Genomic DNA, 25,435 nt, shown 5'->3' on the forward strand with positions numbered 1-25,435 from the left:
TTTATGTTTTTGTAATTTGGAGAAAGATAAATGGTCCAGTAAGTGCTTGTCATCCCTTCTACTTGGTGATCAGATGTGTCAGTTCATGAGAATGTAAAACTAGAAACTGAGACTTATCCGGAACAATCCCGAACAGTAAATTGGCCGCCAAACAGAAATTTTAAAATGTTGTTTGAGAACTCAATATATTATTTATACCCATGATTCGGCTAACACTCAAAATTTCAGCACAGGTGGCAAATCCGTTTAGTTAACATGCGCGGGATGGAGCTGCAGAAACAACGCCCTCTTACGGTCCCCACGAGAAAAGCTTCAACTCTTTACAGTTCTCTCCCTTCGCGTCAAAAGTAGCTAAAGGTCTCTCCTTACAAGAAGGAATATACTATTTGTAGATCGCTACGTAAAACAGAGACATATTCACTTGGATACCGATAGTTAGAAGGGCTTTAAATGCTCGCCTTTTCTCTTTTGAGGTCATCAGAGATAGTAGTAACAGAACGTGTCTATACATTTCCTACCATGGTGAAGATATATTTCTTTGGACTGCAAAACAAAGCAAGCCGATAGCTTTCCGAAAAACAAAACTTTCTGAAAGCTATGTTAGCAAGCACGGAGAAACGTCTGGGGATGACCTTTTTAAAAAGGAAAGCTTATTAAGAAGTTTTCACCTTTTACCTAACCTGTGAACAGGCTCTCGGTTTTGGGAATGGTGAAAAACTCGCAAGGTGAGGAATTTTTTCACCCTTTCCCCAAACAGAGAGGCTGTTCACAGGCTAAATTATTATAACATTTCGAACTGCCTTTCGTATTTTTTCTCAATATATAATCTTGATAACTCTACTTCCGTAGAACTATTAGCTAAACAAATCTGGTCCTGTTTTTACCTTAATTATATGTTTTAGACAAGACCCTCATGGACAGGATTCTACAATCGATTTACCCCAGCATAACTGCTGCAGATTTTCTTGCGAACACTAAACGAGTTTTCCAAGCTATCGTGCTGTGGAAAGAATGCTTAACATTCCTAAATAACAAAGCCTTAGAAAAAGAAAATGACCTTGCCAGAAAAGTGAGTATGGAGCTGTACAATAGGCTGTGTCATGGGTATGCTGCTATTGACAAACTTTCTCCGGCTATAGAATCTGGCAAAAAACTTTTAGTCCTACTCCGTAAATGTAAGAGAAAAAAGGAAGAAGGTGACACAGCCTGCATGCTAGCAAGACTGCACTACCAAAAAAGTGACTACAAGGAAGCACAAGAATATTTTCAGAAAGCACTTACCATCACGAAAGAAGTTGGCGACAAAGACGGACAAGCGTCATGCTACGGAAACCTAGGAAACGTGTTTCGTGCTGTCGGAGAATATGCCAATGCTGAAGAATATCTTCAGAAAGCACTTACCATCATGACAGAAATTGGCGACAAACACGGACAAGCGTCATGCTACGGAAACCTAGGAAACGTGTTTCGTGCTGTCGGAGAATATGCCAAGGCTGAAGAATATCTTCAGAAAGCACTTACCATCACGACAGAAATTGGCGACAAACACGGACAAGCGTCATGCTACGGAAACCTAGGAGACGTGTTTCAGTCTGTCGGAGAATATGCCAAGGCTGAAGAATATCTTCAGAAAGCACTTACCATCACGACAGAAATTGGCGACAAACCCGGACAAGCGTCATGCTACATAAACCTAGGAAAAGTGTTTCAGTCTGTCGGAGAATATGCCAAGGCTGAAGAATATTTTCAGAAAGCACTTACCATCACGACAGAAATTGGCGACAAACACGGACAAGCGTCATGCTACATAAACCTAGGAGACGTGTTTCGTGCTGTCGGAGAATATGCCAAGGCTAAAGAATATCAACAGAAAGCACTTACCATCACGACAGAAATTGGCGACAAACACGGACAAGGGTCATGCTACATAAACCTAGGAAACGTGTTTTATTTTGTCGGAGAATATGCCAATGCTGAAGAATATCTTCAGAAAGCACTTACCATCACGACAAAAATTGGCGACAAACACGGACAAGCGTCATGCTACGGAAACCTAGGAAACGTGTTTCTTGCTGTCGGAGAATATGCCAAGGCTGAAGAATATTTTCAGAAAGCACTTACCATCATGACAGAAATTGGCGACAAACGCGGACAAGCGTCATCCTACATAAACCTAGGAAAAGTGTTTTATTCTGTCGGAGAATATGCCAAGCCTGAAGAATATTTTCAGAAAGCACTTACCATCGTGACAGAAATTGGCAACAAACACGGACAAGCGTCATGCTACGGAAACCTAGGTAACGTGTTTGATTCTGTCGGAGAATATGCCAATGCTGAAGAATATCTTCAGAAAGCACTTACCATCATGACAGAAATTGGCGACAATCACGGACAAGCGACATTCTACGGAGCCCTAGGAAAAGTGTTTCAGACTGTTGGAGAACATACCAAGGCTGAAGAATGTTTTAAAAAGTCTCTTCAAATAAGCAAGAACACTGGAAACATCGAAGTGCAGTTTTTAAGTCACCTAAATCTACATTATTGTTTTTTAGCATTAACAGGAAACGCATCTGAAGCTTTATCGAATCTCCGTGCCAGCATTGAGAAGTGCGAGAGAATTCTTAACTTTCTACCAAACAAAGATCGATATAAGATATCATTTTTTGATGAGCACGCGTCTCCCTATCGACTGTTTAGTTCACTGTGTTGTGCTTCTGGGAAACACTATGAGGCTTTACACGTTGCTGAGCTTGGAAGAGCCAAAGCTCTAGTAGACCTAGTATCAGATCGGTATTTTGTGGAGAAAGAAGTATCCCTCAACCCAGAATCGTTTGCTTGCATCTTGAAAGTCATCAGAGACAGTGGTAACAGAACGTGCCTATACATTTCCTACCATGGTGAAGACATATTTCTTTGGACTGTGAAAAAGTCGATAGCTTTCCAGAAAACGAAACTTTGTAAAAGCTATGTTAGCAAGCACCGAGGAATCTCTGTGGATAACCTTTTTAAAAGAGAAAGCTTATTACGAAATTTTCACCTTTTACCTCAAGAGCAATGCGAAGACCGATCACTCTTCTCCTCGTACTCCAACCAACTTACAAACGAAGCAAATCTGGAAAATAGTCTCTCATCCTTGCGTCCTCTTTTAGATGAGGAAGAAGTAATCACAGACCCTGAACCGCCAACACTGTTTCAGGTTTACAACATGTTGATTGCTCCCGTAAGTGACTTGCTAGAAGGATCTGAAGAAATCATTGTTGTTCCCGATCGCTGCTTCTTCCAAGTTCCGTTTGCAGCATTGCATGATAAATGTAACCGCTATTTATCAGACACTTTCAAGATACGCATTGTCCCTTCTTTGACGACTCTCAAGCTCATTCTGGACAGTCCAGCGGGCTCTCACAGCGAAACTGGTGCATTGATTGTGGGTGAGCCAAGTGTGACGGATGTGTATTTCAAGGGAGAGTTAAGGAAACTCTGTAAATTGCCTGGCGCGAAAGCGGAAGCAGAGATGATAGCAAGACTACTACCTGAATCTCACCTTTTAATAGGAGAGCAAGCAACAAAGCAGGCGGTTCTTCAGGGGATGCCCTCAGTAAGTCTCGTACATTTCGCTGCTCATGGTGACGCCGAAAGAGGAGAAATTGCTCTTACCCCTTCTGACTCTACTAAGGGGATTCCACATGAACAAGACTACTTACTCTCAATGGCCGACATTTCACAAGTTAGACTAACCGCCAAACTGGTGGTCCTTAGCTGCTGCCATACCGCACGTGGACAGATCAAAACAGAAGGCGTTGTTGGAATCGCTCGAGCATTCTTAGGATCTGGTGCACGCTCAGTGTTGGTGGCACTGTGGGCCTTACAAGACGATGCAACAGAGCAGTTCATGAGAAGATTCTACGAAAACCTTGTCCAAGGAGAAAGTGCGAGTGAATGTCTTCACCGGGCCATGAAGTGGATGCGAAATAACGGTTTCTCTGAAGTGAGGCAGTGGGCACCTTTTATGCTGATTGGGGATGACGTGTCATTTCACTTTGGTAAAGAAAAGTGAAGGTAATTGCTTTCTGATAATTAGGGCCATAGGAAATCTGCCAGGTCTTATTGTATTTTAGTTTTATCAACTTGGGTACATTTCGTCCTTTTAAGTTCTAAATAAAAAGCAGTATTTACTCTTAGAAGCCACATTATTGACTACACCTGAAGACAGATTTTACTATGACTGAGGTAAAATATCAATCAACCGCTTTTTAACATCGAAGATACGAAACAACACAATTATTCGACCCCACTTCTGTACTTATCAGTCAAAATCACAACCTATGCATATGTGGGCTTTGCATTAAAAAAAAAATACTCTAAAGCCCCGTATTCCTACAGTAACACAGAATGATTTTAAATCTTTTCTCTTTTTCCTGATATCAGGAAGGCACAAATAATTTAATATTATATTATTTGTTACCGCTCAATATGAACGTAAGGGTTTGCTGACAAACTGTTTTCTTTCTGAATATAATGGGATGTGAATTCCAGAAATGAAACCAAAACAAACAGCTTAAGGTGGCTCGACTGGATTTTTTGGGGTTGATACCTCCCAACTTTGAGCATTAACTACGTCGGCATGAGTAAAGATATGGAAAAATTGTTACCACAACTGTATTATATAAAGATGAAAATTTCTTATGATCTGGGTTTTATTGCAATCGGAGTCGCCATGGCAACGTAATGACGCCATTACGTTTTTCATTTATCTTTGTGTTTCTCTGTTCCAGGAGTTTTTTGAAGAAATCGCTTTAGGGAGTATGTACCTGCTATAATTGCCTCCATTATGGCGTAGTTTGAACAAATTCTATGAGAGCGTTTTCGAAATATTTTGAAATATAGTTTTAAGAATAATAAAAACAGTGAAATAGCATGCTACCTACACAATTCGCTAATATTTTAAGAAAATGATAAGCTTTGGAAACGAGGCTTCATCTCATAGCGGTTTGATTCCATTGAAAACTGCATACGAAAAAAGAGGGGAATTGCTCTGGGCGATCGCGAGTAAGAAGAATTTTATTAACTTGCGTTCAGCTGCTTTTTATACAGTTTTTGGACGTAATTTGGTCCATGCCTAAAAATTTCGCATTTTTCCAAAAACCGCTCGATAAATTTTTCTATAAATTCGACAATCCCGAGATCAATTGTCAAGAAATATTCCCTGCAAGTTTCAAGAACATTGAAAACAGGGAAGGCTTTTAAATAGGGCCTCAAATATAGCCAATTTTCCCCCCAGATTTTATGTTTACAAGTGAGCGTCCTCATTATTCACTGGCATTGTTTTCAAGTTTCATATACATGTGCACATTTAGCCAAAAGATAGAATTTGCATCAATAAGGACCCTCGATTAAATCTCCGGGATATGCTAATTACCGGGTAAAGAGACTAATGATATATTATAATATTAGAGCAACTCTTTGTGAGAGTTTCTGTGATGTTATAACCCGAGTAAGATAATGAAGAATTCCATCCTACACGATGAGCCGTGACGTTCACCGTTTCGGCTCTCACTGCTGTCTGTGACGACAAGCCAATTATTAGCATACTCCAGCTATTTCTTCGGAAAGTAATCGAGAGTTCTTTTTGATGCAAATTTATAACTTTTGCTAGTTGTGCACGTGCATATGAAACTTGAAAACAATGCCAGTGAATAATGAGGGCGCTCACTTGTAAACACAAAATCTGGGGGGAATATTGGCTATATTTGAGGCCCTATTTAAAAGCCTTCCCTGTTTTCAATGTTCTTGAAACTTGCAGGGAATATTTCTTGACAATTGATCTCGGGATTGTCGAATTTGTAAAAAAATTTATCGAGCGGTTTTTGGAAAAATGCGAAATTTTTAGGCATGGACCAAATTACGTCCAAAAACTGTATAAAAAGCAGCTGAACGCAAGTTAATAAAATTCTTCTTACTCGCGATCGCCCAGAGCAATTCCCCTCTTTTTTTGTATGCAGTTTTCAATGGAATCAAACCACTATGAGATGAACCCTCGTTTCCAAAGCTTATCATTTTCTTAAAATATTAGCGAATTGTGTAGGTAGCATGCTATTTCACTGTTTTTATTATTCTTAAAACTATATTTCAAAATATTTCGAAAACGCTCTCATAGAATTTGTTCAAACTACGCCATAATGGAGGCAATTATAGCAGGTACATACTCCTTAAAGCGATTTCTTCAAAAAACTCCTGGAACAGAGAAACACAAAGATAAATGAAAAACGTAATGGCGTCATTACGTTGCCATGGCGACTCCGATTGCAATAGAACCCAGATCATAAGAAATTTTCATCTTTATATAATACAGTTGTGGTAACAATTTTTCCATATCTTTACTCATGCCGATGTAGTTAATGCTCAAAGTTGGGAGGTATCAACCCCAAAAAATCCAGTCGAGCCACCTTAAGGTAGTTTTTGTTTGATATAAAGATAATCGGAATAAAACTCATGTTATGGCGGAGACCTAGATCTGAGAATTGATCGAAAGCAATGAAAACTACAAATTGTGGACTGTGTATGGAGTTTTGACCGTAACTAGAGGGATTTTTGCGGACACTGACTGAAGTACGGCAGTACACTGGTTCTTAACTTGGACCAAAGAGGAAAGACCGAGATTTCAAAGGTCGTCAAGGAAAGAAGTTTCAAACCTGTTTTAGCTGTGCACCCTGATTTTCATTTATGATGGAAATAATTGGAAAGTTTTAGCGGTGAGATAAACTTAAATAAGTAAACCTCTTCCTTCACGATAAAGCCAGAGGATCCCTCTTCCATGTCAGTAAAATGAACCTAAATGCCACTTACCCAGCTGGAGTCTTTTGAAATGAATATATGTGTTTTACTAATTTTTATGTTTCTTATACATTACGGTTACAGGTATTACACTAACGACACACCATGGAATACCCAAACGGCCCTTCCGCAGAATTCAAATGAAGTTAAGTCCCTGCCGTAGAATGTAGAGGGTCGACCATGCAGCATACGAACATAACCCAGACTAGAAGAATTAAAAGAGAACTGATTTGTTTGGCCCCAGCTGTTCATCTTTGGCGGTCTTATTATTTTTTCCCGCTGGTTTTAATTTTTGTGACTCACAAAACACACACACACTACACACTCATACACACAGTCACGTACATAGTTCATCGGTAGCTCGGAAAATGATACAACTGTAGTTGCGACACGAATAACATCAGGATTAATGAGATAATTTCCCTATCTATTAAGGTAATTTGTTAACTTACTGTCTTAATTAGTCTTTAAGGCTACAACTAAAAAATACTTTTCACGTAAACGAGATTCTAAATCGCAAATTGCAGTTTGATTACAATGGAAACACCATTGCAAGGTTTTTAATTTAGTACAGTTGTATATATTTTAGAGCTTTTGGGAACATAGAGGTAGTAGTTTTGCACGTTGTATTATGAAATAAGGTTTGACTTCAAAGTTAAGAGCCTTATTACATGGAGGTGGGGGACCCCAGATAGGTGAGGTAAAATGTGGTGGGTCACCCCACCTATCATGTAAACCTGATCAAATTAACATGATAGATTATATGAACAGGCGTGTTACCCCACCTAAGCGGGTTACTTCGCCTACCTGAGGGCCCCCACCTCCATGTACACAGGCCTTAAGTCAACTAATAGTCTATCGAAACCAAACTCCAAACTAGCCATCGCAGTTGTAAACTAAAGGTTATTACATTGTATAATGTTCATAGTGCCTGAGCATAGGTTAGTATGTTGGTATAGAAGTCAAGAGCACTTACTTTAAGTATCCGCCTAATATGCCAAGATTTGGTGGTCCAGTTGTCAGTAGTGCTTCGAGTGGGTAAACTAACTTAAATACTTCAAACAGCATGTCGCGTATCCGAGAAGGTCGCACATGGAGGTTTCATTGCATTCTGTACATATGTAATCTATATAAAATGCCAAGATTTGGTGGTCCAGTTTTCAGTAGTGCTTTGAGTAGCGAAACTAATTTTAGCAGTTTGAACAGCATGTCGCGTATCCGAGAAGGTCGCACATGGAGGTTTCATTGTAATCTGTATATATGTAATCTAAAGTATATAAAATGCCAGGATTTGGTGGCCCAGTTTTCAGTAATGCTTTGAGTAGGAAAACTAATTTTAGCAGTTTAAACAGTATGTCGCGTATCCGAGAAGGTCGCACATGCAGGTTTCATTGTGTTCTGTAAATGTGTAGTCTATATAAAATGCCAGGATTTGGTGGTCCAGTTTTCAGTAGTGCTTTGAGTAGGAAAACTAATTTTAGCAGTTTGAACAGCATGTGGCGAATCCGAGAAGGTCGCACATGGATGTTTCATTATCATCTGTACCTACATGTAATCAGGTTTTTAAAAATAAAGCGTATTTGGGATAGCAAATTCTACGGCGAAACTTTATTGAGCCTTTTGTTGTTAAGACCTCTGGTGTTTATCTTTAATTATCTATTTGCTCTTTAACAAAGAATATGCCCTATCAGAATATCAGAGAGATTTAGAATCACACTCACGTTAAACGGCAACGTTAATTTTTACGTGACCAAGGTATCAGTTTAGTCTCCCTTGCAGCCGTTTTTTTTATCAGTCTAAGAAAATAAATAAACAAAATTGTAATTTGTAATTTGTTTTCACATGGAGCACTTAGAAGTTGTTAAGAACTCGTCAGTATAAACTTGTCCGTGCGTTCCGGGTCGAATTGGAATTTGGAAGCGTTGGTTTTTGGAGGGAGAGGAAAACCGGAGCACCCAGAGAAAAACCTCTCGGCAAGGCAGAGAACCAACATACCCTTTCATACACCTGAAGCATGAAAAAGGTCGAAGCCTCCCCATAAAGACAATTATAGGGAGTATCTCCTACCCCCCCCCCCACCCCCGGGAGAAGGAAGGGAAGTGCCCTTATTACTGCTCCACTCTTGCTCAGTTTTCGTCAGAAGCCGATTTACTTGTTGTATTTGTTCTCCTTGTTGTATCTACACAAAAAAGTAAGTAGTTTCATGTCCATCAGTTTACTAACAAACCATAACAATTATTTTCAAAGTTTGTACCTGTTTATTTCCTTATTAAAATAAAATTTCACCTTGGGTCTTACTAATGTATGCCGTTTGCCGTAACCGCGAATTAAAAAATCTGTCGACTTTCCTCTCAACGACTACTACAATCCATAAATTTTGTCTCATAAAAGTTACTGCCACGATCACACCCGTTGATTCGGAATCGTAGTACGTTGACGGCAAAGTCGAAACGTCAGGTTCAAGTATTACAGTTACTCAAGTTGGGAAATCAACAGATAAAAAGTGAGAAAATTATCCTTACGGATAAACGTGGCATGAGTGTCTTTATAAAATCCCGAGCTGATCCTTTTTTCAACTACTGTTCGTGCTTTGACCATATACCAGAAAATAAATTCAATACTTTTTCCAGACCTTTTTCCTAGACAATAATTTCTTTTTCCAGACTCAAGGTTATCAGATAGGTCGGTGGTCAATAGAGACCTTAAAAAACTTAGGAACAAAGCTTTTTTCATGATAGGCTGCAAACAAACGGGCCAAATTGAATACGATTTGACCAAAACGAAAACATTTTCACTTATAAGGCACTAATTGTTGTAGCTTTGAAAAAAAAAAAATTCAAGGCTTTTTACTATTTTTCCAGGCTTTGGCTCCACTTTCCAGATTTTTTTTTCAGTTCTGGAAAATTGCTGAGAAAATTTCAAGACTTTTTTAAGAATTCAAGACTCTGTACGAACCCTGAGTTTTGTGCAAGGTATTTCAATCCATGACGTTGTACGTGCACACCCCCGTAGTGAAAGCTAGTTCGCGACCCACCGGGGATGGATTTTTATTTTTGTTTCTATCCAGATCTGGGTAGTACTTCTGACTGGTTAAAGCAAATTTTTAACCAATCAGAAGTACTACTCAGATCTTGGTAGTGACGGGTCATCAGTATGGAATTTCTGCGCTCGTTCTCTGACGTCATTTCCCGAGAGCGGAAACCTGCAGTGGTAACGTCGCGAAATGTCAGTTGTTTTCTCAGGCTAAGCTGGTCACCTACCAGTGGAAATGCCACACGTGAAGCGCTTATCAACGATGCTAAAGTAAGGTGATTATTGATTACAGTGTGAACACACCTTTTACCCAGGTGGGAACGAGTGCAAGCCCCATTTTAAGCTTCATTAGGGTTAGCTTTTTCCAGGGTATTTACCCTGAAAACTAGTTTAACACTGGCGTACAAGAGCTGTAGCACGAAATTTATCATAATTCAATCAATCAATCACTCAAATAACGTTAAATCAGGTGTAACTCGTTAGTGACAAGTATGCAATTTAATTGGGTTAGCTTTGGGCCGTAGTTAAATTTTACTTCTTTTAATTTTTAGTGTCAATTTTAGTATGCAGTTTAATTAGGTTGGTTTTGGGCGGCATTTAAATTTTACAATCTTAATTTTTTTCCCAGGAGTCCTGGTGATTAAAGTAGGGAAAGTATGGCTTCGTTTCACTCAAGTTGTCTCAGTCAGTTCCTCAGTTAAAGGCCGAATAACAAGCGTAGTTTATGCGGCTATTTAGTTTATGCACGTTTGTAAGGTTTGAGACAATGATCTGACCGAGTATCATGGTCTGATATAAGCTTACAGAACTTTAAAAATCCTTTAGACATTTTCTCACCACAAATAGAAAGAAACCGTTTCAAAGAATATTTTGTTATAATTCTGGCTGTAAAAGAAAAGCTTTGAGCGATTTTCTGGCCTCGGGTTCATCTTTGAAAATAGCAAACACAACGAAGCCAGCTTAAAACATAAACTTAAGCTTAAGCTGTAAACTTGAAGACTCAGGATTTTTAGAGACACTTCAATATTAAATACTTGTCTTCGTGAATGAAAATTGTTATTATATATGTTTCACCGAATTATATTTCTTTTATTGATTGTTAGTAGTCTCTCTTGTAATTTTAATCGCTCTGCCGTTTGTTTTCAGTCGTTTAGTGATAACTGCTTGCAGGAGTACTCAAAATGCCGCGTTAAACCATTAAATAAAAAATAAACATAATAACCATCAATTTTCCTAGCACACTTAGAAGATAAATAGGCCTGTAAGTCTGATCATCAGTTTGATCGTCACTTTTATAGAGAGCTGAAATGTTTGCAGCCTTCCATGTAGCTGGTACAGTGTCGGTGCAGGTGGCGCCTATATTAAACACAGACAACAAGGATGGAATAATTGAGTCACCAGCAAACTTGAAAAGTTTTGGGGCAACACTGTCGGGTTGAGAGATTATCTAAGGTTTCTTTGTCACAGGTGTTCACATTCCAACCGCTGTCTCGGAGCGCACGAAGCAAACGCACCGTTTGATCGACAACATCAACATGCTGCTCCACAATTTCCTCATCCACTTTCGACTGGGAAATCTGGTCAGCTCTAAGGGAACCTTGGAAAGTCAGACTCTACATCGAAGTGGAGACTTAATTCATCTTCATGAGATTCTATTTCCTTAGCCGGCATTCTAGCCACCGCCGCCATGTTTTAAACAAGCAATGATATGCGTCACTGACCAGAAGTAATGAGGGCTAAAAAGACTTAATGAATTGAAACGAATAGTTGAATACTGAATGAATATAATATATTGAATGTTGAATGTATAATTGAATGTTGAATAAATAGTTGAAATTGTTGAATAGATAATTGAATTCAAAATGAATAGTTGAATGTTGAATGGAAAGTCGAACATTGAATAACGCGTTGAATGTTGAATATAAGTTGAATATAAAACGCATAGTTGAATATATAGTACAAAATTACATAAAAAATTAAACGAATCGAATATTGCTACATTTAGCTTGCCATACTCAATCAAAACACTTTTAGTTAGTAAATTATGTCACCTGAAAAAAAAGCGGTAAAATGATCACATGCACTAGAAAAAGTTTCGGAATTTGAGATTTGGGTACCCGATTATACTTCTCTTCAAACGCCAATATACGGGGGCACCCAACGATGGTTCCATCCAAAATACGTTGAAAACACTTTTTAGGCTATCTAGAGCACTTTAAGATCTCTAGAAATCCATTCTAAGCGGCGCTACGAAATTTTTATCTGTTCGGTCATCCTAGCGGAACTTAAGTCTTTTTCAAATTACAAGGGCTTCAGTATTATTTTTCTGAAAATTTTAGGTGCATTTAACGTTTTACGAAAATGAGAATTTTTTTATCCCTCTCTCCATCACATTGTGAGAATCCGAAAATTTTAGGTTTCCTCTTTCTAAGAAAAATAGTGTAACCTGGGTACTAAAATATGAAAAATATAACTTCAGGTAATCGTATGGAATTTATTAGATAAACTTCGAAAGTTGTGCACGAATGGAAGTTTCATATAGTTTCATCTAGAAATTTTTAACCGTCCCCAAGCAAAAGAAAATTCTAAGCAATATTTTATGGAATTCCATTTGTATCAAAAATACTTCTTACCATATGTAAACCTTTACTTTAAGTATATAAAACATTTTGCTCTATGAATAAAACATCTTAGTTTTAGTATTAAGGTTATAGTGCACAATTCAAACTTGTTGAAAAATATAAAACTTGTGACGTAATATATCAAACTTGTTGTGACTGCAGCGCTGCGCAGTCAGCGGTATGTTGTAAAAGCTTAGCAGCCGCACCAGATTTTAGTAAGCGGCCGCCATGTTAGCCCTTTCTCGTGTTGTTCAAGTTTTTGGATAGTTATCGCCATCCATCGGACATTATACGGCCTAAACGGTAAGAACTGTTAAAAGAACATTTTACGGAAAATCCCAAGAGAGTATTTCACACGACACTTTGAAGTTTAGTACTTACGAATCACGTATTTAGCCTATCATGTATTTGTCATGTCAGATTGTTATCTCGGGACTCAGGATCCAAGAACTAAGGAGTAAAAAGAATGTGTTGTACCGAGGACCTGTGAATAAACTACGTTTGGGACGTTCGTGTTGATTGTTAGCAACTCCTCTTGTTGTATGTACTACGGGAGGCCAGCCACAATAACAATCGTTTGACGATCTTCGTGTAGCAGTCATGTCCGTCAACAAAGAAGCAAGACCCGAAGACCAGGTCAATGTGGCGCTGGAAGAAGAAACTGATGAATCAAGGAAGCGTTTCCTGACGGAGAAAGGGTATACGTATCAACTCAACTTGAAAACAAGTAACTTGAAAACTAAGAAATGTGAACTGGTGAAGCGAATGAGAGGTACTCTACTGAAGCGAGGTCAGTCAACTAAACTAGTAGAATTTAAGAAAGAATTCAGCGAAGCTCAGATTTTGTATTGCGAATTTCAAGACATGGTTGAAGAGATTAAGGTTTTTGCGAACCCAGATGAGAATGTGGAAAATATTGAAAGAATGGTTGATCAAGTTGGCAGAGAATGGTCAAATTTTGAGTGTGACATTAGATCAGAGATAAAGTTTCTGGAATTTGTCGAACACCACGTGGATGATTCAATCTCTGAAGCATCCAAAAGGTCCAGTCGAGCATCCAAGAAAAGTAGTAGGTCAAAAATAAGTTCCAATGATAATGTTGAAGAAGATAGGTTTCAGTTACAAAAGGAGGAAGCTGCCTTAAAGGCTAAACTGGCCTATATAGAGAAGGAACGGTTACTGAGATTAGAACACAGAAAGACTGAGTTGACCAAATTAGAACAAGAAAGAAAGTTGGAAGAGCTAAGATTACAAAGTGAACTTGCTCAGAATCAAGCAAAGCTTAATGTATGCATGTCAGCAGATAAAGTAGAACTGTTTGATGATCAGGATCTAAACTCGATTCCCCCCGCTGATAAAGTCAAGGACATGGACAAATTCCTTAATTCAATTCCAGTCACAAGTAAGAGTGATCTCTCTCCTGGTCAGCAAGAACCTATCTACTCTTCAACTCAGTTAAGTGGAGCCCAACCCACTTTCAGTCTTCCGCGTGTAGAAAATGGAGTGCACAGTACGTTAAGCCCCAGTGCCACACCCTTTCAACCACACTCTGTCGTCTTAGAAAAGTGTATGGACAAATTAGTGGAAACAAGTAGTATGTTGGTGGCAGCTACTATGGAGCAGAACCTAGTGAACAGGCAACTAGCAATCTCAGGGCAACTGCCTAAGATTTCAATCCCAGTTTTTAGTGGAGATCCTTTGGAGTATCCTACATGGAACAGTTCCTTCAGTGCCCTTATTGATTCCAAACCAATGGACGCGCAGACAAAATTGAACTTCCTACATCAGTACATCTCAGGAAAGCCCAAACAAGTTGTTGATCAGTATATGTTAATTGGTACTGAAGATGCCTATCAGTCTGCGAGAAAGTTGTTAAAGGAAAGGTATGGTAACTGCAATGTAGTAGGGACAGCCTTTATGAACAAACTGGAGAACTGGCCTAAGATTGGCGTAAGAGATGCGGAGGCCCTAAGAGATCTTTCTGACTTCCTGCAAAAGATAATTGCCGCCAGAGAAACTACTCCTAGTCTTGCTGTCTTAGACTTTGCGAAGGAGAACGTTAAAACTCTAAACAAGTTGCCATTTCAAATTCAGAATAAGTGGAGAGGAATAGTACAACAGTGTAGAGTCTCAAAAGGAAATGGTACTTACCCTACCTTCTCTGAATTTGCTTCATTTGTGAAAGAGTGTGCAGAGAGAGCGAACATTCCCGAACTTGAGGAGCTGTCCAAAACCAAAGAGTTTGTTAGGCCTAGAGGACCATTCAGACGCTCACCAAAAGGCGAGGAGGCCTTTTCCTTCGAAACTCATGTATTGGATCCAAGCAAGAACGTGACTGCCCAGGGTCAAGGTGAAAAGGAGAGACCCCCAACCTGTTCGCAAGGGAGGAGCGAGAAGAAAAAGACCGAAGTATGTCTGTTTTGCAAGGAAGAACATCAGCTAGACGAGTGTAAAAAGTTTGCAGAGAAGCCGCACAAGGAAAGGAAGGACTTCTTCTATAAGAAATTTCTTTGTCTTGGATGTGCCTCTAGCAGTCAACATCAAGTATCCTCCTGTAAGAACAGACTTAAATGTCGCACGTGTTCTGGAAATCACCCTACATGTCTCCATATTCAGAAAACTCCCAAGGAAAGTATTACGAACTGTACAAATGTTTGTACCATCCCAGAGCAAGAGGGCGGCTCGGATCATGCCATGATTGTACCTGTTTGGGTTAGACAAGTTAGCCAACCCAGTAAAGAAGTCTTACAATATGCAGTGCTAGATGACCAGTCCAATGTGAGTTTTGTGTCGCAAAGTTTGTGTGAAAAATTGGACTTGCAAGGCCCACCAACCGACTTGCTGCTGACAACAGTGCAAGAGAGAAATGTACATGTACCAAGCAACCGTATTTGTGGAGTTGAGGTGTTGGATTTTAGAAGGGAGCATGCTGTGAAGCTACCCATGATGTTCAAGCGAGATATCATCCCAGCCAGTCGGTCGCAGATTCCAAAAGCCAGTGTTGCCCGGAAATGGGAACATCTGTGTCCTATTGCTGACGAGCTCATGCCCTACAATCCAAGTGTGGAAATCTCCTTGCTGATTGGCAATAATTGCCCTAGTATCGTCAGACCCAGAGAAGTCCTAGTGGGAGGTGAAGACGACCCTTACGGCCAAAGATCTTTAATGGGGTGGGGTATAATCGGCAAGGTGTGCAAATCTACAGGTGAAGCCAACCATAAGGAAGGAGTGTGCAACAAGGTGATGGTCAAAGAAACCCATGAACACTTTGCCTTTACGACAAAGGTGAAAGAGATTATCAACCCACAGAAGATTATTAAGATTCTTGAGTCAGACTTTACAGAAAGTTCTGCAAATACCAAGCCCTGTTCAGCTGAAGACAGGAGATTCCTCAACATCCTTGAGAATGGTATTGTGAAGAGATCGGATGGGCACTACGAGATGCCTCTCCCTTTGAAGACAGACAAACCGTCTCTACCCTTCAACCGCGAACTAGCTGTCAAGAGATGGCACCAACTTTTAGCAAGGTTTAAGAGAAACCCCAAGTTTCTGGAAGATTATCGCTTATTCATGAAAGATGTGATTGCTTTGTGTGCAGAAGAGGTACCACCGGACCGCCATGGAGTTCAGGATGGAATGGTTAACTATGTACCACACACCGGTGTTTACCACCCAAAAAAACCAGACCAGATCAGGGTTGTTTTTGATTGTTCGGCCCAGTATGAAGGGGTGTCCCTGAACGATCACTTGTTACAAGGACCCGACCTCATGAACACTCTTCTGGGGATCCTGTGCAGATTCAGACAAGAAAATGTTGCGTTTATGACTGACATTAAGAGTATGTTTCATCAGTTTATGGTGTCAGAGGAACACAGAGATCTCCTGCGCTTTTTGTGGTGGAAGGATGGGAATCCTGCAAATGAAGTGACTGAGTATAGGATGAAGGTTCATCTTTTCGGTGCTGGTAGTTCACCTGGCTGCGCAAATTTTGGTCTGAAGAGAGCAGCAGATGATGGGGAGAAAGAGTTTGGTGAAGAAGCTGCTGAGTTTATACGACAGGACTTTTATGTGGATGATGGACTAAAATCAGTCCCTACCGTGGAGCGAGCTGTTACACTGATAAAAGCAAGTCAAGGCATTTGCGCCAAGGCCGGCCTGAGACTGCACAAAATTTCATCAAACAAAAGAGAAGTTCTTGAACAGATTCCGGCCGAAGATCGCGCCAAAGGATTAAAGGAGCTAGACTTGAAGGTTGATCCACTGCCCTTAGAACGTGCCTTAGGAGTAGTGTGGTGCATTGAGAATGACAGTTTTCAATTCCGCATCGAGCTGCGTGACCGTCCCCTAACGCGACGTGGCGTACTTTCCACAATCAGTTCAATCTACGATCCTAGTGGTTTCGTTGCCCCAGTTACCTTGAAAGGAAAACAAGTTTTGCAGCAAATGTGCCGAGACAAGCTTGATTGGGACAGCCCAATTCCAGAGAGTTTGTATACTCATTGGGAGAAATGGCGTCAGGATGTTCTGAATCTCGATCAGCTGCAAATTCAACGTTGTTTTAAGCCGGAGAACTTTGGGCAGGTCAAAGCCAGCGAGTTGCATCATTTCTCAGATGCTAGTGTAGAGGGTTATGGACAGTGCTCGTACCTTCGACTAATCAATGTGGAGGACAAGGCGTACTGTTCCCTTGTCATTGGGAAATCTAGAGTGGCCCCGTTAAAGCAAATCACTGTGCCGAGGCTAGAATTGGCTGCAGCTACTGTTTCAGCAAACGTGAGTGAATTTCTTCGTCGAGAATTGTCTTACACGGACATTAAGGAACATTTCTGGACAGACAGCAAAATCGTCCTTGGTTATGTTAACAACGAAGCTAAGAGGTTTCATGTGTATGTGGCAAATCGTGTGCAGCAGATTCGTGACGTCACTAACCCGAGTTCTTGGTTGTATGTCAGCACTGAACTTAATCCTGCTGACCATGCCTCGCGAGGCCTTACAGCGTCACAGTTATTACAAGGAACCAACTGGCTAACTGGACCCTTATTTCTTTGGAAGAGTGGAACTTTCCAGCCTGAGAAGATAGAAGAATTTCAAGTGACCGAAAGTGATCCTGAAGTAAGGAAAGCAGCCGTTTTCACATCTCGTGTAGAGAGCAGAGCTACTCAAGCCCCTGAACCGTTAACGTCAAGCCGTTTGCGCCACATGTCAAGCTGGCAGCATGTGCTGAAGGCAATAGCTTTGTGTCTACGACTGAAGAGCAAACTGGCAAGTAGAGAAGTGAAGTTGACGAGACAAACGGGTGGTGAGAGCATCAGACCATTACCGAAGGTATCAGTCACACTTACAGAACTTCACGCAGCAGAGAGGGAAGTTCTTAAGGTTGTTCAACGTGAACATTTCCATGACGAGATGCAAGTTTTAAAGGAACTTAAGGAAGTTGGAGAGCTTACTACTAGAAAGATCGCAAGAGAAAGAAATCTAGCCGTCAAGAAGTCTAGTTGCTTATATCGTTTGGATCCATTTCTCGATGAAAACGGTGTTATCCGCGTTGGTGGCCGCGTGAGACGAGCTAACCTTCCATTTGCAACGAAGCATCCTGTGATACTTCCTCGTAAAAGTCATATTACAGATTTGCTGATTCGATTCTGGCATGCCAAAGTGAACCACATGGGACGAGGTATCACCCAAAATGAGTTGCGCCAGAGAGGCTACTGGGTTGTTGGTGGATCGTCAGCAGTGTCAAATTGTATTTCCAAGTGTGTTACATGCAGAAAAATGCGCGGCCCCCTGCAAATTCAGAAGATGGCCGATTTGCCTGTGGATCGAGTTGAACCTTCGGCCCCCTTCTCGTATTGTGCTGTAGATTTCTTTGGACCTTTCCCGATCAAGGAAAAGAGGAGTGAAGTTAAACGTTACGGAGTTATTTTTACCTGTATGGCCAGCAGAGGTGTACACTTGGAGACAGCCAACTCGTTAAGTACCAGTTCCTTCATCAACGCACTTAGTCGCTTCCTCAACCGACGTGGTCCAGTCAGACAGCTCCGCTGTGATCAGGGTACAAACTTTGTAGGAGCGAGGAATGAGCTAAAAGCTGCCTTAGAAGAACTGGATCAGAACCGGGTGCAAGAGTACTTAGTGGAGAACGGATGTGATTGGATACCATTTCAGATGAATGTACCTCATGCCAGCCACATGGGTGGCACATGGGAAAGGTTAATCCGTACTGTTCGTAGTGCACTGGAGACGTTACTTCTGAGCGCTGGCACACAGTTGGACGACGAAGCGTTCAGAACCTTCATGACTGAAGCAGAGTGTATTGTTAATTCCAGACCCTTGTCTACGAACGACTTAAATGACCCAGAGGCACCAGAACCACTTACGCCCAGTCATTTACTTACCTTGAAAGCTAAAGTTGTACTTCCACCGCCTGGAAGGTTCCAGCGAGCAGATCTATATTCCCGCAAGTGGTGGCGCCGAGTACAATATCTCGCGAACGAATTTTGGCTTAGATGGCGCCGTGAGTTTCTTCATAGCCTGCAGGCTCGTAACAAGTGGATGTATCCAAAGCGAAATCTATCAGTTGGAGATGTAGTCGTATCCAAGGAAGACGAAGGACCACGTAACCAATGGCCACTCGCTAGAGTCGTAGAAGTCTACCCTAGCGAAGACGGATGTATCAGAAAAGTCAAAATTGTGAAAGCTGATGGAGAACTTGACAACCAAGGCAGACGTCGAAAGCCATCTACGTTCCTGGATAGACCAATCCACAAATTAGTCTTACTGGTACCCTCTGCAGATGAAGCGGATGTTGGTGATAGCAGCAGGGAGACCGAGGAATTCCCCAACGAGGAGCCAACTACTCAGTGAAGTCGCCCCGACAGGTGTAGAAGACACAAGTGACCGCCTTTATGAACATTTGTTTTGTTTAACTGTCTAGTATGGACATTAACTTAAGTAATTGTTAGGCAACAATTAGGGGAGCCATGTGACTGCAGCGCTGCGCAGTCAGCGGTATGTTGTAAAAGCTTAGCAGCCGCACCAGATTTTAGTAAGCGGCCGCCATGTTAGCCCTTTCTCGTGTTGTTCAAGTTTTTGGATAGTTATCGCCATCCATCGGACATTATACGGCCTAAACGGTAAGAACTGTTAAAAGAACATTTTACGGAAAATCCCAAGAGAGTATTTCACACGACACTTTGAAGTTTAGTACTTACGAATCACGTATTTAGCCTATCATGTATTTGTCATGTCAGATTGTTATCTCGGGACTCAGGATCCAAGAACTAAGGAGTAAAAAGAATGTGTTGTACCGAGGACCTGTGAATAAACTACGTTTGGGACGTTCGTGTTGATTGTTAGCAACTCCTCTTGTTGTATGTACTACGGGAGGCCAGCCACACTTGTTAAAATATAAAACTTGTCATGCAATTTATAAAACATGTTGCAAATATAAACTTGATTTTCTACAAATAAAAGTCATGAATATTCTTGTTGTAAATGTGAGTATATAAAACTTGTTAAAAATTAAAACTTGTCACGATATATTAAACTTGGCAATATATAAAACTTGTCACGCAATCCTGAAACACGCAGGGGCGGTTGCTTGGCAAAGGGTTGGTACCCAGTGATAAGCTAGTTATTCCTCCATCACGGCGGATGACTTTAAACGCATTTTGGGCGATAAATTCAAACGATTTATTGAAGAACTTCTCTAGGAAGAGATGAGGCAAAGTATTTTTACAGAAGAATTAGTAGTTGCGGATCGGTTACTTGTTCTTTCAGAAAGGATTTGCTGCGAATTTGTGTTTTTCCTTCGCATCTTTGAGTCTCGGACATAACTGAGCTGATCAAGCAACTCCTTAAATTGTACGAAGCTCTAACTTATGAGGGGTGATTTCCGCCAATATTAATTTTCAAATTTTGTTATGCCATTCTCCTATGCTGTTATTCAGTCTTCGAATCCTATTATTCCCTTTCGAATTCTGTTATTCATTTTTCTGATTTTATTATGCCATTATATATGAATTCTCTTATTCAGTTTCCAATTCTATTATTCGCTTTCGAATTATGTTATGCTGTTTTCCAATCCTATTATTCGATTGTACAGTTCTGTCATGCAGTTTCGAATCCTATTATTTCCTTTCAAATTCTGTTGTTCTCTTTTCCAATTCTATTATGCCATTATGAATTCTTTTATTCAGTTACCAATTCTATTATTCGCTTTCGAATTATGTTCTTCCAAATCTGGGACTTCGTTTATTTGGCCGACAGTGCCCTGGGGACCAGTAACAAGATGATTTCCAGAGTTCCCGCGATATAGAAAAACATGGCGGACTTGGACGTCGACGTTTTACGGAATCGATTACGAGCATGTGTAAATACAATTCTACAGTAACTTGATTCACCAAATTTTGACTCTGATAGTTACGATTCTGTATTCTACCGCGTCGAGAGTCTTAAAATACCGTTGAAAGGATTGATGGGGCTATAAGGATTGGGCTATTACATTTAATATCCGTCCCCCGTCTCCCCCAACCCCCCCCCCCCCCAGCTGAGGACTTACCTTTTCTTCTTACCCCTGAAGACTTCCATAGAATATGAGTTTACCCCTGAAGAATATGGCTTACCCCTGAAGAATTTAGTGAAAATTAAAACTTCACCCCAAAAGAATTCCATATTTTTTTACTCAACCCCTAAAGAAATCCTCAGTTTTTATAACTTACCCCTAGAGGTCCCCCTAGAGAATTCCATGGTTCCTCAACCGGGGAGGTACTGATTAACAGTGCCGGATCCAGACCTTCAGATAATGTGGGAGGGGGGCGGTCATCCAGACCCTGAGATAAAGGGGGGGGGGGGGGGGTCCCGGCCTCAAAAAAAAGTTTTTTGGCCCCTAGGGCCTCAGTTTGGGCTAACAATAAGGGAGAAGGGGGGGTGTCCCTCCCCTGGATCCACCACTATATTAATAATCAAAGGCATCGTTAAAAAGCTACATGCGGCAAGTGGCTGCCATTCTTTTATATCCAGCGTTGGGAAAATCGGTCAGCATTAGATCCCATCGCCCTAAGCCCATTTCTCCCCTCATGAAATTTACACAAGGTAGAACTGTTTTCTGCTTTTATATCACACTTAGATGATATTTCAAGCTGGAAATGTTCATGGAAGTAAAAGTCTGGTCAATTTGGAAGAAAAAAAAATTGATATGGAAGAGAGTAGGATTCGAACCGACGACCCAGATGATCCAATATTCTAAGCCACCACTAGACCACTGGATTTGCTGGATGGGGGTGAAATAATTTAAGTACATATACCACAAACCCCAACCCAAAAAGAGAACTTAACCAGTTTCGAAACAGTGCTTAACGTAATCAGTAAAGGAAGTGCTTAACCCTGATCAGAAAAATGTCTTTCTATTAGAAATTCAACCTGTTCTTGTGGAACTACATATTTGGGTATTCCACGACTTAGGATTACCAGTGAAAAGCTTTTCTGCCACAGATGAAGAGGAAGTTGGGCTATGAGAGCTCAAGCAATCTCTGACTTGCCGTATGAAGCTTACGATGTTATTATCAAACCTTGCAACGGTATTATAACTTAGTAGAATATAGAATCGTGACTATCAGAGTCAAAATTTGGTGAATTAAGTTGCTTTTGCATTTATGCAGGCTCGTAATCGATTCCGCAAAGCGTCGACGTCCAAGTCCGCCATGTTTTTCTATACTGGGAAATCAATTTGTTACTGGTCCCCAGGGCGCCGTCGGCCAAATAAACGAAGTCCCGGATTTGGAAGAACATAATTCGAAAGCGAATAATAGAATTGGAAACAGAACATAATAGAATTGGAAAAGAGAACAACAGAATTTGAAAGGAAATAATAGGATTCGAAACTGCATGACAGAACTGTACAATCGATTAATGGGATTGGAAAACTGCATAACATAATTCAAAAGCGAATAACAGAATTGGAAACTGAATAAAAGAATTCATATATAATGGAATAATAAAATCAGAAAAATGAATAACAGAATTCGAAAGGGAATAATAGGATTCGAAAACTGAATAACAGCATAGGAGAATGGCATAACAAAATTTGAAAGTTAATATTGGCGGAAATCACCCCTCATACTAACTGAGAGGTATAGTGAGTGCGTAAATTGGCTCGAGGAGGACCGTAATGACAATATAGTTTTCGATGCCAACCTGAACCCATCGACAAAGGCAATGCAAGGTCAAGAGCAAGGCCGAGGTTTAGAGTTTCTAAGTCGCAAATCGAAGGACTAAGAGACCTTGGTTTTACGTGGTCAAAGATTGCAGCAATGATTGGTGTGTCTCGAATAACATTGCACAGGCGTGTTAGAGAAAGAAACACGCTACGGTGAAATGATGATCAGGGGCTTGATGTTTTTGTCTGGACGATTTTGGCGCTGTTACCTAATTCTGGGGAGGTAATGATTCGAGGTGCACTTTGTGGTCGAAAATCTTGGCTAAGAGAGTCAATACAACGAGTTGACCCCACAAGAAGAGGGCGCAGGCAGCGTTTACGAATAAGAAGAAGAGTTTATAGGGTCCCAGGCCCCAACAGCCTGTGGTAAGTACCCTGTTAACGATAAAATAGTTTTTGGGCACCTTTATACCAACGTTTTTTATCGATTATTGAATAGGGCTTTTTCAAAAAAAACTATAACAGTCTTTGTTATCCCTTCAAAATTTTTCATAAGCATTGTTTTCAATTTCTCTTGGGGCGATTATAAATCCTAAGAGAAATCGTAAACAATGCGCTCTCTTCTTGTGGGGTCAACTCGTTGTATTGACTCTCTTAGCCAAGATTTTTGAATTCTGACACCTCGACCACAAAGTGCACCTCGAATCATTACCTCCCCAGAATTAGGTAACAACGCCAAAATAGTCCAGACAAAAACATCAAGCTCCTAATCATCAATATCACTGTAGCGTGTTTCTTCCTCAAGACCCAATTCTCTAACACGCCTGTGCAATGTTATTAGAGAGCAGCAATCTTTGATCACTTAAAACCAAGGTCCCTTAGTCCTTTGATTTGCGACTTAGAAACTCTAAACCTCGGCCTTGCTCTTGACCTTGCATTGCAGCCTTCGTCGACAGGTACAGGTTGGCATCGAAAACTATTGTCATTACAGTCTTCCTCAAGCCAATTTATGCGCTCTCCATACCTCTCAGTTAGACCTTCGTACAATTTAAGGAGTTGCTTGATCAGCTCAGTTATGTCCGAGACTCAAGATGCGAAGGAAAAACACAAATTCGCGGTAAATCCTTTCTGAAAGAACAAGTAACCGATCCGTAACTGCTTATGCTTCTGTAAAAATATTTTGCCTCATCTCTTCGTAGGGAAGTTCTTCAATAAATCATTTGAATGCATGTAAAATCATCCGCCTTGATGGAGGAATAATAAGAGACTGGGAACCAACCCTTTGCCAAGCAACCGCCCCTGCGTGTTTCAGGATTGCGTGACAAGTTTTATATATCGTGACAAGTTTTATTTTTTAACAAGTTTTATATACGTATATTTACAACGAGAATATTCATGACTTTTATTTACAGAAAAACAAGTTTATATTTGCCACATGATTTATAAATTGCACGACAAGTTTTATATTTTAACAAGTTTGATATATTACGTAACAAGTGTTAAAATGTTTCAACAAGTTTTATGTATTTTGTTACAAGTTTTAATTGTGTACTATAACCTTTAAACTAAAACTAAAATGTTTCATTCATAAAGCAAAATGTTTTGTATATTTAATGTAAAGGTTTACATATGGTAAGAAGTATTTTTGATACAAACGGCATTCCATAATATTTGCCCCTCCGAACAGACATTTTACAGAAAACAGTCGTTGGGTGCCCCTGAATATAGAAGTACTATATAGTTATAAAAGAGAGAGCTTCACTCTGCAACAATCACCTCCTTTCCTTTATCTGTTAAAAAAGACCCTGTTCATTGAATGGAAAAAACTAAATATTATGTCTAAAAAATATCCAAAAGAACAGTTAAAGAATAAGAGGTTAAAATAGTTGAAAGGGTATCTACATAACTGAGAAACTTAATAACAGACTTCACATTTTTCCATCAGCAGTGATAATATCAAAATAAACAGTTTCCTCAAGATGACTGAAAATGCAAATGACATTCATGATTTTATTTTCGAGGTCACAAACTTTTATCCATCTTTAGTATGAGTAGCAAAAGCCACCAATAAAAGTGATAATATAAATATAAGTAGGCTGCAATAGCTTTGAAAGGAAACCTAGCTGATTTTGCAAAAAATATCCAAATTAATAAAATAAAATAATTCCTGTTCTGTAGGCTGCTAACTGGGCTTTTAAATTGATTAAAAAAAGCTTTCTCAAGGAAACAGAAACTGAACGATTGTGCAAGGAAATTGAACTTCACTTTTTTCTTTGACTAGTTCGCTTACTAAATATAAATACAGTCTAAATGTAAACCACAGGTTGCAAAAATTCAGGATCTGATAAATTAACGAACAAATGCAGGACTAAATCTTCTTGAAGGATCACGAAAATAAAAAAATGTAAACGGATGAAACACTGAAAATACATACACTTACACTATAGCGTGAAAGTGTCTCGGTTTCTATCTAACTCTCAAATCTCTTCAAAATCTCCGATTTCAACATGGTCCACTTTTGTAAAGACTTTGGCGAATACTCGCCATTTTTGCCGAATGTGCCATTTTCACCAAAATCGCCACTCCCGACTGGAACCCTTTGCTACCTCCAGGGGCGTAGCCAGGATTTTTTCAGAAGTACGCACAATCCTCCAAATCGCTTTGCACCCCGTAACTCCCACCAATAAAAACATTCTTGATAAAAGGTTTGGTTATGTTGTAAGCTTAAGAGTCTTTTTTTGCTTATGAATTACCTTGTTGGGTGTTTGGGTCCATTGACTGATGCACCTCACTC

The 25,435-nt window shown here is 40.1% G+C and overlaps 3 protein-coding genes across 3 annotated transcripts; all 3 read left to right on the plus strand.

Annotated features, from left to right (window-relative positions):
• Positions 1 to 3,078: 3,078 nt before the first annotated feature.
• Positions 3,079 to 7,006, plus strand: LOC140928986 (tetratricopeptide repeat protein 28-like). Its single transcript, XM_073378799.1, has 2 exons — positions 3,079 to 4,056; positions 6,916 to 7,006. The coding sequence occupies exon 1, from the start codon at positions 3,206 to 3,208 to the stop codon at positions 4,052 to 4,054; it is 849 nt and encodes a 282-aa protein (XP_073234900.1). The 5' UTR covers positions 3,079 to 3,205; the 3' UTR covers positions 4,055 to 4,056; positions 6,916 to 7,006.
• A 5,635-nt stretch (positions 7,007 to 12,641) lies between these two features.
• On the plus strand, positions 12,642 to 18,634 carry LOC140926391 (uncharacterized). Its single transcript, XM_073376142.1, has 3 exons — positions 12,642 to 12,788; positions 12,906 to 18,537; positions 18,597 to 18,634. The coding sequence occupies exons 2-3, from the start codon at positions 13,086 to 13,088 to the stop codon at positions 18,632 to 18,634; spliced, it is 5,490 nt and encodes a 1,829-aa protein (XP_073232243.1). The 5' UTR covers positions 12,642 to 12,788; positions 12,906 to 13,085.
• On the plus strand, positions 18,615 to 19,890 carry LOC140928989 (uncharacterized). Its single transcript, XM_073378800.1, has 2 exons — positions 18,615 to 19,618; positions 19,736 to 19,890. Exon 1 carries the CDS (start codon positions 18,651 to 18,653, stop codon positions 19,347 to 19,349), a length of 699 nt encoding a protein of 232 aa, XP_073234901.1. The 5' UTR covers positions 18,615 to 18,650; the 3' UTR covers positions 19,350 to 19,618; positions 19,736 to 19,890.
• The last annotated feature ends 5,545 nt before the right edge of the window (positions 19,891 to 25,435 follow it).

The sequence above is a fragment of the Porites lutea genome, chromosome 2, assembly GCF_958299795.1.
Source record: "Porites lutea chromosome 2, jaPorLute2.1, whole genome shotgun sequence".
NCBI classification, from domain to species: domain Eukaryota; kingdom Metazoa; phylum Cnidaria; class Anthozoa; order Scleractinia; family Poritidae; genus Porites; species Porites lutea.